We start from the raw sequence: 14,789 nt of genomic DNA on the forward strand, positions 1-14,789 counted from the left end.
ATGACAGTTAGTTTCAACAGACTAACGAACCTAATAGTTTTAGATTGAAAGGCTCTACACAAAATAAACTAAATACAACATGCCCAGAAACCAGACCAGAGACATGTCAAATGTGCGCATGTGCACGCACACACATGAATAAATATTTTGCTTATAAATTCACAAGAGTGGAATAAAGAATAATTAACTTGGTTTTTACAAACTATTATTTAGTGAATTGGTTGAAATTTCAAGAAAGGTACATAGAACACATTGGAGCTCTGAAACCTAACACAGAATCTGCACCTACCAGACCCAGGACATGATTATAAAGATCTCAATAGAAATATGGAAATTCTTCAACTTATTCTTAAACGACACATTTTGAGCATTGTGGGTTAATGAAAAATGCTTTTTTTTTCTTTCTTTTTCTTTCTGAAATTCCATGTTCTGTGTTGGTAAAGAAATAAGATGGTGTTCATATTGTGATAAGTCATTCCCAGCACAGTTGAAAATGCCCTCCAAATATTGGTATAATTTGTATTAATTGTGCATTTCCCGTATATTAATTTAAACATAAGGAGAAAGTGTGACTACTGTTGGTGCTGGAAGAGTCACCACTTCATTTCTTCACCTTATGTGGGGAAATGAATCTAATGGCATAGGGTGGTGTATCTGTTGAATAAAAAAATCTGTGATATAAAAAATAAAATATTTACTTCTTTGAGTGTAGTAGGAATTGGGTCTAGTTTTGGTGTAACTAAGCTCCTTCATTGCTCAGTTGGTTTCCTATCCCTTACTTATCCTAGGTTTAAATTTCAGGGACTGCATGTGAAATTGGTGCTGGGTAAAGTAGAGTTATGGCATGGTGTAAGTATAGAAAATAAAAAAGTGTCAAATTAAGTCAGAGAGAGGAGGGAAGGGGAGGATGAGAAAGGAACACATGTAATAGGATGAACACAATGGGAGATCAGTGTGGGAAGAGGGAGCAACAGAAATAGGAGACAAGGACAAACATGGAAACACAAAAGGACAAGGATAATCTCCACATCTTCATACACTGCCATCTTCAAATAAATGGCTCTCTCCTCGGTCTCAGTTCTTATACATCCATCTCTTCTCAGCCCCTGACAAGCTTCCCAGCTTCATTAGAATGGTGGGCATCAACACTCATTGAGGGGCCAACTTGTCAGAACTTCGGTCTTGATGTGGGCTAAGTGTAGGATAAGAAGAAAGTTGGATAAGTATATGAAAAGGGAAGAGAAATGTCAGATACAGAGGGTAAAAAAGTAGGAACACAGGATAAACACACTCTGTCTCTCTCTCTCTCTCTCTCTCTCTCTCTCTCTCTCTCTCTCTCTCTCTCTCTCTCTCTCTCTCTGTGACATAGTTTCTCACATCTCCATTATTGCCTGTAGGATGTATTATAGTAATTGTAGAAATTTGCTGACACAGTACTAAACTGTATATGGGGTAATATTTCTGTTCTCAAGCACCCCTTAAGATTCTTAGAAGTGTGTTAAATACTGCCATCAAGCATGGATATTAACAAGCAAGATTTACATATACCAGAGCCTTTAGTTTTCTAAGGTAGATATTCTCTTCAAATGAGGTATAATTTTGCATTGTTTGTTATTGTTTGATGAACCAATTTTCTATCCTTAAGAGTGCACCAATATTCACCAATCTGCACCTATTAATAGTTTAGCTAAACACACAGACTATACTAGAACATTGCTGAGAAAACTGTTAACTTGCAATCTTTCAGAATGGGTGTGCTCAGGAATTTGGTGCTGTCAGGAGGAGTGCTTATAGTGTTCCTTGCTGTGAGTATTGGTGTCCTATGGAGCTTCATCTCACAGCCAGCTCCTATCCCAGAGCTTGAGCCGACTTGGTGGGGACCTGGAGCTGCACGGAAAGATGATACAACCATAAAACCATTTAAAATTAATGTTTCAAATGAGGTAAGTGCTAGCTTATGAAGTGGATTATTCTTTGTAGGCTACTTGGTATCAACATTAAATCTTATTTACAAAGGTTACAATCTGCTAAAATATGTGGGTTCTTTACTATTGCTTTAAACCCTTCCCCTAGGTGGTTTACCTTTTCCACTGATCCTGTTTAAAAACTTCATGGGTCTTATCCATATGGTAGTCCTTAATAGTCCTACTTTTCTAACCTTTGTTTCTATCACATTTTTAACTACAACTAGCATAGTTTTGTAATCACTTATACCTACTGTTGCTCATTTTTCTACTCGGCTTGCTATAGTGAGAGTTCTTTATGTATGTGATGTTTCTGCAGCATTGACACTACTTGACTGTATTATGTAAGTGATAGTTTTTTTCTACTTGCAATACGTCTTAGTCTGTGATTGCAGGTTCAGTTCCAGCTATTGTCAGTGGCAGTTGTGAGAAAAGAAAAATTCCTTAATTCAACTTTTCATTTGTGTTATGTAGAGGGTGAAAATATCAACCTAACAAAATTCTGGCTTTTAACATTGTAATCTGTCTGAAGAAAGTTCTCAGCAGGGTTTGAATTAACAGGGTGGATGAACAGGATATCCTCTTCTCAAGGAATTCAGGGAAACCTACTTGCCATATTTTACAAAATATTACTATGAAAACAAGTTTTTTCTTGAATGAATTGTGTACATAATAAGATATGCATTGTGGGATAAATCATGTAGGCTAACAAGCATTTCTGCACAGAACATGTACTGGTAACTGAGATGCAACAAGGGGAAAGGAAATCTGAAAAAAGTTTTCATCATTGTATAAGGTTCATATTGTTGCTGTATGTTCATAATTGTTCAGCCTTTATACATAACTGACATTAATGCTAAGTGTTTTTTCTTTGAATTTAAATGTATAATAGTCTTAGTTGCTTACTATCTGTCATTTTAGTTTCTCTAAAAAAGAATGCATCAGTGAATGTTAGGAATATTAAGGGATAATACGTTTTGAATGTCAAAAGGATAAATTTGTAATTAAAAAAAAAAAGAGCATAAAGTAATAGAATTGAATGATATATCAGTGTCAAGTAATAGACCTTTCTCATTGAGCAGAAATTCCAACAGGAGCAGGAACAAAGTGTTAACTGCAAACTGAAACGTACAGTGCAAATTGTGAGGCTGTGATAGTCTGATTGGGGAGGTTGTATGGATGAAGCAAGGTTTCAGAAATGAAAAGTAAACCACCCTTGGCTTTCATTAGTCTGTTATGGAGAGGTTGTTTGTCCATTACTGTTCAGAAATTCAAATCACAGTGCTCTTAAAAACAGTCAAAATATATATTGAGCTAAGTTTTGTCTAAAGATTCCAGTGTTTATTTTTAAAGAATGTGGGGGTTCAGTATAAAATGTTGCGAGTACAGGAAGAAAATAAGTATTATTTGGTCATCATAAAAGGAGTCCTTAGGTACACTTTGAAAATATTACCCTCAAACATTGACTCCCATTGTTTTAAAAACCTTGAAAGAACTTGGGTGGTTCAAGTGAAGAAAGATTTTATTGGTGAGCGTATGGAAACTGATGCACAGGATACAAATAATACCAGTGTCTTCAGATGAATGTGAAAGGTGGTCTTAGTGTTACGAATAGCATGAACTCCAGGATCAAATACAAACTAGAACATTAGCATACATTTATCATTAATCAGTGTAAAAGATTTTCCTACCAAATTAACCCATCTACAAAACACTTATAAGACCTGTGCTTACATATACCTCAGAAACTTGGCTATTAAAAGCAAAAGGTACTGGAATGCTGGATGCTTTTGAAAGGAAGATACTTTGAAGAATCATCGGTCCAATCTTTGAAAGAGGAAGATGGAGAAGGTACAGTTATGAATTGTACATTTATAAAGATCCACCTATTAGAAGAATAGTGAAATCAGCCAGGAGTTGTTGGAGGCCAAGGTTTACAATGAACTGTAGAGCAGAAAAATATTATTTAATGGGAGGGTGTCAAGAATAAAGCCATTTATCAGTGAGGTGAACCAAAGTAAAACAGATTGCCTTCCAATATGCACAGACTGGTGGAAATGTGATATTTTGTGATGATAGCAAATTTAATATTCATGGATCTGATGGGAGAAGAATGGTTTGGCTCAAACCAAATGAAGATTTAAAACCAAAACATTTCCAATCAGCTGTGAAATATGGAGGTGGTAATGTAATGGTGAGGGCAAGTTTTTTGTTGTTGTTGTTGTAGGCTTGGTGAAACGTTTATTGAATGTACAATGGATCATAAACATTAACTAGCCCTCCTGAAGCAGAATTTACACCACGGTGCAACAAAGCTTGGGATCAAGCACACATTTTATTTCTATCAAGATGATCCCAAGCATAAAATGTGGAATGTCTGAATGTGGCTACTGTTAAACTGTCCAAAGGTGCTTGAAACTCCACCTCAGTCCCTATTGAGAGTTTCTGGAATGAACTTAACAAGACGGTGAGAAAAGCGAAAATAACGTTGAAGGAAAAATTGAAACGAAGACTGTTACAAGAATGGGCTAATATTCATCCAAACGACACTGAAAAATTAGTTTGTTCTATGCCACAATGACAGAAGTAATAGTAAAACATGGTAATGCCACAAAGTACTGGATTGTTTTGAATTAGATATTAGAAATTTTTTGTCATCGTGGTTTCGGTGTCCGAATATTTAAGTGGTTCTGGTAAATGTGATAAAGAGAAGGCTTATCTTTCATTTGTTATATTTTCTCTGGGATGCTTGTGTTATTTGATTACATTGGACACATGGAAGATTTGTGTTTTCACACTTATGTATTATACATGAAAATATGTTCTGTTTGTCATATGCAATGGGGGTGTTCGAATATTAATACTGTAACTGTATGTTAATAATGGGTCAAAACAACCCTTTGTTGTCCTTATAGGTATCTTGAATTTTTCTCTGATCCAGTTGGGGAAAGAAATTAAAAATTAGTATGAAGGTATGATGGAGGGAACTGAATAGTAGTGGAGTACAAATAATCAGCACAAAAATTAGTGCCTACAAGAAAATAAAACGTGTCAAAGGTCATTGTGGCGTGCACGCACGCACACACACACACACACACCATAAATCCAATTTTAGGTGTCCTCAGTTTAGAGTAAATCTACATTTAGCGGAAGAAATTTAAAGACTCAAAAATAATTCCATAGGAGGCAAGAGCAACATAATATTGTATCTGATTTAGTGTAGTTTGCATTAGGATAAAACCCATATTTATCATAAGGAGTTGAAATTCTTGGTTATTTATATTTGTTATGGGTAACAACCTACAAAAAAAGTCGTAAGCTTTCTAAGGTTAACTGAAGCCAGAAGTGGAGTTTACCAAGCACCCGTGCTTAGCGATAAAGCTATGTCGGGCTCGTGTATACATCCAACCTTAGCTGAGCATGGTGTTCTTGAATAGAGACTGTCATGGGCTGAGCAAAGCCAAAGGCTGACATTTTCTAACGGTGACAGTTCAAACATGTTGCTTCAATTGCACGCATGCGTAGGGACTTTCGTAGCTGTACTAGTCGCAAAAATATTGATACTCCGAAATTGGAAATAAAATTTAATACCAATAGTATTGCTCAATATTGGCAGTACTCTGACGATTAACTATATTTTCACATCAGGGATGTTCGTCGTTGATGAGCTTCATAAGAAAAATCTAAATTTTTTAATATCTCATTATTTCAAATATGGTAAAAATGTTTAGGATGTAGATGATTGAAAATGAGGTTTTTAGGCAAACTTTTTTGGTAGAATTTAATATTTCTGAAGAAGTGAAAGTTTGTGAAAAGTATATGTTATTATTCCACACATGTTACAAGATCATGAAACAAAAGATCAGAGATTACCTATATTTTACACAACATATAAGTACAGTTTTTCGATAAGACTAATACGAACTGTCCATGGAGAGATGGTGTGGAATGGCATTTGTAGAATAATAAGCTTGAATGAAGTACTGTATTTAAAAGTAGGAAACATTATAATAAACGTATATATAAAGCAAAATGTCTGTTCCTTATATGAATCTATACTGTTCCACCAATCTGAACCAAATTTTGTATACTTTCAGGACTTGTAGGACCCTGGGGGTAACCCTGTCTGCAAGAAATTTGAACAGCTCTCTCCATTTCCTAAATTTAGGTCCTTTGGCACATTAGCGTAGGATAATGTAAGCAAAGTACAGTCAAAGTCCGCTTTAGCGAGTACGGCATATAACGAGAACTCCGTTATTGGGACAATATCTTTGTGTCCCTTCAAAATTCCTATATTAAACTGTGTATCGTCCTTCGGTTACAGCGAGAGCCCTATCGCTGTCGCATCCGTTATTACGAGTGATTAAGCACAAGCTATTTTTTCCGTTCCTGATATTTATGCACCCCAGCGATTATATTGCATGTGATCGATTACTTTCGGTTTCGTTTCCTTGCTATGTCCACTAGCAGTTCTCTCGTCGACATTCGAAGGCGATGTCGGAGTAGATTAGTAATACCCGTCGATTGCTGTTCCGTAAAGAAAATTTGAAATGAAACAGAACGCATTTTCGTAATAAATGTGTAAGTTACGTGTCCGATAACGGTTGTTAACTCGTTAAATGTAAAGGCTTAATTTTAATGCTAAATACTGCAATTAACAATGGGATGCACCTCGAGATATGGCAGAGTGCATAATTGATTTCAGAGCTTAGTTCATATTTTCTCGCGTCTGGTTATATTACGGAAAAGCTATTATGAAAATTTATAGCGAGAAGGTTATCGTTTCTCTACTGGCGCTTGAAGTGTGTTTTCATCATATGTATAGTACAGTTAAGTTAGGATAAGCGACGCTGTTTGAATAAGAAAACTGAAATGTTTGCCACAAAATGCGGTCTATCATCTTCGCTACGGTAGTTTTCTCACTATGTGCATTTGCGAGCTCTCTCGTCGATATTCGAAGGTGATGTTGGAGTCGATTAGTTGACTGCTATTCTCTAAAAAAAATTAGAAATGAAAGAGGATAACACGTTTTCGTAATAAATGCATAAATAACGTGGCCGATAGCAGTTGTTAACTCGCTAAAAATAAAAAATGAAGTAAACGATCTCTTAATTTTAATGTTGCATACGGAAATTAAGTAAGAATGTGATACACCTCAAGATATGACAGAGTAAATCACTGATTTCAGAGGATAGTTCATATCTCCTCGCGTCTAGTTAAATTTTGGAAAAGCTATTTACATGTAAATTTTTAGCGAGAGGTTATCATTTCTCTACGTGTGTTGCAAATATGTTTTCATGATACATATACGATTAGGTTAGGTGACGCTGTTTGAAGAAAAAAAAGTGTTTGCCACAGAAACCTCTAGAGTGATAACGTATTTCTCCGAACACAAGACAACGTTCTTTTTTCTCAGTATCTCGCGCGAAAACTCAAGGGTTGTCTTGTATTCGCGGCCTAACAGTAAGGTAATGGATACCACTGGCAACTACCGCGGTAACTACGCTGCTTCTTTTTACCCCCGCACGCGTACGCACACAGAAAAAACTCGTTGACAATAAACGACCGCCTCTTTATTATACATTGCTAGCTTCGACAACCGGTTGTACAGTGCCTGTGTGTAACGTCACTGGATGTCGGGAAATAGTGAAGTGAAAACGACGTTCTAATTGCCTCTACAAAAACGTTTCTCAAATCTGCAGAATGGTATCAAAACATGCGAGCCTTCGAATTCTTAGAAGGGCCGGCTTCTCAGTGGCAGAGTTATAACGCGTCTATTGTACTTAACGCTTAGTAAAATTAAGTTTAATAGACAGCAGGAATATTTTCGTGATGGATAGTTGTATTGTAAAGATACGTGGAAAAGGTATTGCCGGAAAATTTTCAACGGGTTCTCGTCGATATTATGATGCCAATTTTAAGTTAATGGTTATTAAACACTCAGAAATGTAGAATAATTGTGCAGCCGTAAGAAAATATGGCAGGTTTGTGCACGAAAAACCCAAGGGTGGAATGGCCATTCCGTGGTACAATAAACTCGTTCGTTGATTTCCTACGTCAACTATTAGGCCTATGCATCGCTAGCCGGAAAGCAAGAAGTGCGTGTAGCGGTAGCCGGTTGTATCTGACGCTGAGTAAAAGTAAGTTTTATAGACGGCAAGAATAATTTCCTGATGGATCGTCGTAGAGACACATGGAATAGGTATTGCCGGTAAATTGTCAACGGGTTCTCTTCGGTATTAGGATGCCAATTTTAAGTTAGTGATCGTTAAACCCGCAGAAATAAAGAATAATTGTGCAACCGCAAAAAATTACGGCATGATGAAAGCCAATGTTCGGCGTCTGAAACTAGTCTAAAAATGCGTAGACCTACTGTACAACAAAGACCTTCATATGATTTTACAAAGTAATTTTTGAGCCTGATTTAATTTTTTGAAGGAAAAAGTGGGGGTCGTATTGGATTTGGAGAAATACGGTACTATATTTTTTCAGAATGAAATTAAACATACACTTTCACGTATCGGATTTCGAAAAATATCAAACAAGTAAGCTGTAGCGTGGATATCATCTGCGGAAATGCAAGCTTTGAACAAACTGATTGCCGTTTCATACCAATTTTCAATGTGTATGGGGGTTTTCCCGACTTTTATACAAAATTGGATATAACGACAATCCGCTATAGCGAGTAAATTTTTCGCTGTTATGAATTCTTGCTATAACAGACTTCTACTGTATTGCATTTGTCGTACAAATATGGGACAATGTTAATTTTAAGTCTCACGATGCAAAGAACAAAACTTGGTATGCCCCTGTGGGATACTGTAAACCATGTTTGAAGGATTGAAAACTAAACATTTTCAAGATATTGGCACCACACTAACCCTGCTGTGGTAAATCAGATGAAGAAATGACTGGCCATAACCTTGGCAATGTCAGCTAACGGATTCTACAGTAGAATACAGGCCTGGTGTTAAATAGGAGTACTTGTGTTGTCGCAGTTCATTGCCTGAGTCTATTTTAATCTTCTGTCTATTAGATCATTCCTACTTTATTTCCATATGACCCTATAACATATCATTTTGAAGTCTATACAATAATTTGACAAGGTACAGTATGTGCTATAAGGTGAGGGACTTAAGAAAAGTTACAGCCTTTGCAATTGTTAGATCAAGCGAAGCCAGGTACGGCAGCTAGCGTGAAGATAGAGGACAAATTGAGGCAGATATTTATTTATAGGAAGAGAAATTAGAATTGGAATAATTTGCTGTGAAAGATGTTTGATAAATTTCCAACTACTCTGAAAACATTTAAGACTATGTAAACAGATGATAGAGAATTGCCACCTGGGTGATGCCAGGGTACCCATTTGGAACACACTTTTCCAAACCCCCAGTTCCAAGTGCACAGTGCTGTGTATGGATCTGATGCCAAGGTTGACAGTCAACAGCTTGCATAGTGATTCAACAATTGTCCTTTTATCATCTCCACAGGAGCAGTCTTTACTGGCATCAGTACAGGCACCCATGTAGGTTGTGAGAGGTCCACTATGTATTCCTGCCCACCTCGCAACTGGACACACCACTTAATCACAGTTCATTCTGAACATGTGGCCTCATAATGTGGTTTGCATTGGACCAAACATTCACATGCTGAAGGACTTCTTTGTGCTAGAATTTAATTGTGCCTCATTGTACTTGGCTGGATGTACCTATTACACAACATTGTTGCTTAAGCTGGCTTCTCTACTCATCTGATGACATCCATTACTCTTACAACAGATGCCAAGCTTTATCTAGATTTCATTTGAACAAAATATTTTATCATGCAGCTTAAAATTATAGGAAAATTCTCTTTAAGTATGATCAAGATATTGATATTTTAAATAAGTAGTTCTTGAAACCCTCACCCTCATCCTCCAAGTTTCAGTTCATGTTTATTCCACAAAGACAAATTATTAGTTTTATGGCTTGCTAACTACTTCTGCAATTTTTAGAGAGGAGGACCAAATATCTTCCAAGAATAGTTTGCTTTGAATGTTACTGTCTGACTTTTCTTACAAATGAACTGTTTCATTCATTTTAATCTGTCAAACCTAATTTATGATTAAATAAAATTCAGGAAATACCTGAAAAAGAAAACATTTACAGTAAGATTATACTTCAAAATATTTGACCCAACTGAATTCTGGTGGCTGTATAACAATGGTTTTACAAGTAATATCTCCCAGTTCTATTACTGCACAGCTGTTAATTTTACACAAATAATTATCTCCTAATTTACTTATATGTGTACATAAATATGGACATAATGATTTGCTGGATGTAGTGATATTTTGCCCCTGAAGAACCTGGGAATACCTGTTGTGTTTTGCACTCATCACAGCTTTCACACTTTTGTCTCGTTTAATGTGCTGTTGTACTACAAACTTCCTTTCTGCACTCGTTTTAACACTGCACAATTTACAAAATAAAAGATGCCCATCTGTTGTAAACATGTTTTTTCCAAATTCATTCACTACCGAATTAAAAATACTTTCTAGTGGTTTCAATTTCAGTATTTTTCGTGCACAGAACTACACAGTTAAAAAAAAATAGGGGAACATGTTTTTGAACATATGCCATGCTCCACAAAACAATACCTCACACCCAGGTATATTACCAACTAAACCTTTATTCTTTACCGTTGGAGTATACAAAAAAAACATCGATGAATTCATTTTCAGAACAAACAAAAATGTCCAAATAGGGGCGAAAAGTCCTCCAGGGTGGATTTTTATCACAGTTGGAGAGCTTCAGTATGATGGGTGTCCTCCACAAGCATTTATCACAGCTTGGCACCTACGTGGCATGCTCCTTGTAAGTCTACGGAGGTCACTTTGCGGTATCAGGTTCCATTCTGCGATGATAGCCTGTTCGAGGTCTTGGAGAGTCTGTGGTGGAACAGGATGCCCACAAACACTTCTGTCAAGCCTATCCCACACATGCTCAATGGGATTAAGGTTGGGACTCACTGCTGGCCATTCCATCTCTTGAATGTCCAGTTCTCGCAAGACAGCTCTGGTGATGCGCACTACACGAGTCCTGGCATTGTGGTGCACGAGTACGAATTCAGTGCTAACACCATATGCAGCAACCAACACATGCTGTAGCAGTATCTGCAGCGGTAAGATTACCACGGATGACGACAAGATCCGAAGGGCCATCAATACTGATGGCACCCCACACCTTCACAGAACCTTGTCCGAATCAGTCGCCTTCCTGGACAACATTCGGCATGTACTGCTCACCATGGAGTTTCCATACACGTTGACGTCCATCACGCTGTATCAGGGGAAATCACCTGTCTTCTGTGAACACAGGCCTTCATTGGCGAAGTGGATGTGGGTACGGGCTAAGAGAAGGCGAGCTGCGCGATGTTGCTGCGTTAAACGGGGCACTCGAACAGGATGTCTGGGTCGTTAGGACGCTTCTCTTGACCTGTTCCTTACTGTCTGGTCAGACACCATGACTCCAGTGACCCTCCTGAGGTCTTGTTGCAGTTCTCTGGCAGTTGCTGAAAGATGCTGCAACGCACAGATTGTCAGATGTCATCCTGTGGGGTTGTCATGCATCCAAGACCTTGTCCAACCCTCCTTGTGAACTGGCCTGTCTCATTGTAGCGATTCCACAAGCGTTGAATAACTGATGGAGATCCACAGCAACATGACGAAAAGTCCATCCTTGCTGGATCAAAGTCATGGCCCTTATGACTTCAACCTCGTTAAGATGTCTCGTGGGATATGCTGGTTTACGGACAACATGCTCAAATGACTGCAGTAGTCTGTGTACCTCACAACGTCGCACAGATGCGCCGCTATTCACTTTGTTTTGAGGGGTCACCTGACAGTTTAATGCATGGTTACACCTACAGGTGGGGAGTACAACTTTGATTTGACATACCCTGAGTAGCTAAGGTCTCAAGGTATACTGTACGACCATTGGAACCCCATCTACCAAATTAACGTTCACATACCGGACATTACAAAACTTGTTCCTTGAATTTTTTGAACGTGTACTTGAAGGATATTTCTGTACTGAAACAGAAATGTACATAACCGTACTTTCCAATTTCTTCTAGTTCTATTTATTCTTGCCCTTGAGGTACACGGGTGTGAATGACTGGCTGTAGGGGCAGGGTTGAATAATTGGCTGTAGGGGCTGGTGCACAGGCCGACAAATTCCTTGTGCCTGAGAAACGTTAGAAAATACTTTATCCTAATTATCAGTTCTGTATTGTGTTCCTGCACATGTCATGGAAACACAGGTCTTACAGGTATAAATACTTTCCTTACCCTTTTGTAGTCACCAACTGCTGGCAGTTTCCTTGTTCATGAAAGATATTTAGCAATTTTAATCGTATTTAAGAAAATTAACGTTTTATGTTGTCACCTGTGAAGATTTATCAGTCTGAATAAAGAATATATGCATTAATTTAAAAAAAATTAAATGACCTAAAAATTCTTCAAAATGTTGTATATTGACCTAAAACCTTCTTAAAACTTGAAATAATGACTCAGTTTGAAATCTGCAAAAGAAAAAGAAAAATAATGCAAAATAAAAATGATTCATAGTTTGTGATATCGCACAATGAATTTCTATACTACTGAGAACTGCCCTAATGCAAAGGGAATAAAGACAGCATTTCAATAACATCCACCCCCTAGTTATAACATTTGAACAATTTATTAGAAGAGTGGCCACATGTTTTAACAAATGGTTTTACATCTTTTTAATAATATTAATCAATTTCTTATTAAAAAGTGGCAAGTGATATATATAATTTTTTATTTTTCAAGAACAAAATGTCATATTTTAAGTTTTTTTTCTAGGTATAATCTGTTGTTAAATGTTTTCTTTTTCAGGTATTTTCTAGATGTTATTTAATCATAAATTAGTTTAGACACACTGAAGAACCTAATATTTATAGACTGTCAAAACTGAAAATAAATGTTTTCCACTATAATAAATTTTACACATTTTGCTTATATTGATTACATTAAATTGGTTGAGTTTATTCTTTTAGTTATTTACATTTTCTCACCTTTGAAATGAATTTCTATCCAACAGGTTCTTGATGATCTACATGACCGGCTGGAGCTCTTGCCAACTTTAAAACCACCTCTTGAAGGAGCTAACTTCAGATATGGATTCAACACAAACTACTTGAAAAGTGTGGTTGAATTTTGGTCGCAAAAATATAACTGGAGAGACCGTGAAGCTTTTCTCAATAAGCTACCACAATTTAAAACCCAGGTGTCTGGACTGAATTTACATTTCATACATGCAAAACCAAAGGAAGTCCCTAAAGGCACCAAAGTATTGCCTCTGTTACTTTTGCATGGTTGGCCTGGCTCTATACGAGAGTTTTATGGTCTCATCCCTCTATTAACTACTCCCCGTAAAGATGCCAACTTCGTATTTGAAGTGATTGCTCCATCTTTGCCTGGGTATGGCTTCTCTGATGGGGCAGCAAAACAAGGCTTAGGTGCAGCTCAAATTGCTGTAGTTTTCAAGTCCTTAATGGAGCGGCTTGGATTCCAACAGTTCTATCTGCAAGGTGGTGATTGGGGTGCAATTATAACAGCTAATATGGCTACTTTATATCCAAAAAGGTTTGCAACACATTTATAAATAATACTCATAAGTTTTAGAACAAGCAAGTGTTCAAATACAAATCAACAAAAGTATGAAGCTGGGAAGTAGTATATCCTACTACTTTCTGACTTCCTATTCTGAAAGAGTTACGTTAATTATAGGATTATAGATAATAAAGTATGTGGTAGGTGAATATCATATTTCCTGGCATAATCGTCACGTATTTCATGACTAGACCCGTTAATATAGACAAGACAACAAAATAACAACCATAAAGCCGATTCTCAGAAAAATGAGGGAGGTTTTTTTGCATGCAACTCCAGCAGAGGTGAAGCAGTGCGTTCCATTAACATCAGTAGGATGTGATGACGTAAAATCTCAAATATTATTAAAAATTATTGACATAATTCTGACCGTTTCTTCTTATTCTCTTCAACCCTAACTGAGCTTGGTGGGTAACATGTGTATCTTCCAAGTGTTTCTGTTCTTTGGCCAGTAGCTTCAAGTGGCAGTAGGTGTGCTTGCTTTTAATGTTGTCTATAAATTTTACTCTGGGTCTTCCTTTGGTCCTTCTACCTTTCATTTTCCCTTCAGAGTGGTGCAGCAGTCAGAATAATGAAGCAAGTGGCAAACAAAGCTTTCTTCTTTTGTTCCACTTTTTCAACCAAGGTGAGTGCTATTTGCTCTTTCGAGAACGTTCTAGTTCGTGACTATCAATCCAAGGTATTCTTAGCAGTAGACACCAGCACTACATCTCAAAGGCCTCGAGTTTCAGCACTTCCGCTTTTTGCAGAATCCAGGCTTCTGGCCCATAGCTTACAACATTCCATACGAAACTTTTCACAAAGTGTTTTCATACCTCCATGCAGATGGTCTTAGATGTTTGCAAAGACCTCTTTTTTGAGAAAGCTCCCTTCGTATGTGCAATCCGGACATTTACTTATCGTACATTTGCGTCAGATGTTACTGGACTTCCTAGATATTTGAATTCCTTGACTGGATCTAGTTTTTCTCCATCCATCAGCACATTGGCAATGTGGTAATTATCCCTTCTACAGGTCATTATCTTGGTCTTTTTGTGTATTCTCTTGCCACACCTCCCTTTTATCAATTCGTTCATGTGATTTAGTGCTTTTTCCATATCTTATTTCCAGTTATCAGTGATATATGTGAAAATTGTATAGTACTGTAC

The 14,789-nt window shown here is 37.2% G+C and overlaps 1 protein-coding gene across 1 annotated transcript in view; it reads left to right on the forward strand.

Moving 5' to 3' along the window:
* The window catches only part of LOC136878924 (juvenile hormone epoxide hydrolase 1), a 69,499-nt gene that overhangs the window by 21,639 nt on the left and 33,071 nt on the right, over positions 1 to 14,789 (forward strand). Inside the window, exons 2-3 of the mRNA XM_067152538.2 lie at positions 1,748 to 1,943; positions 13,070 to 13,614. Coding sequence (XP_067008639.2) covers positions 1,749 to 1,943; positions 13,070 to 13,614 — 740 coding nt within the window. The 5' untranslated portion in view covers position 1,748. The remainder of the gene's footprint in view (positions 1 to 1,747; positions 1,944 to 13,069; positions 13,615 to 14,789) is intronic.

The sequence above is a fragment of the Anabrus simplex genome, chromosome 8 (assembly GCF_040414725.1).
Source record: "Anabrus simplex isolate iqAnaSimp1 chromosome 8, ASM4041472v1, whole genome shotgun sequence".
NCBI classification, from domain to species: domain Eukaryota; kingdom Metazoa; phylum Arthropoda; class Insecta; order Orthoptera; family Tettigoniidae; genus Anabrus; species Anabrus simplex.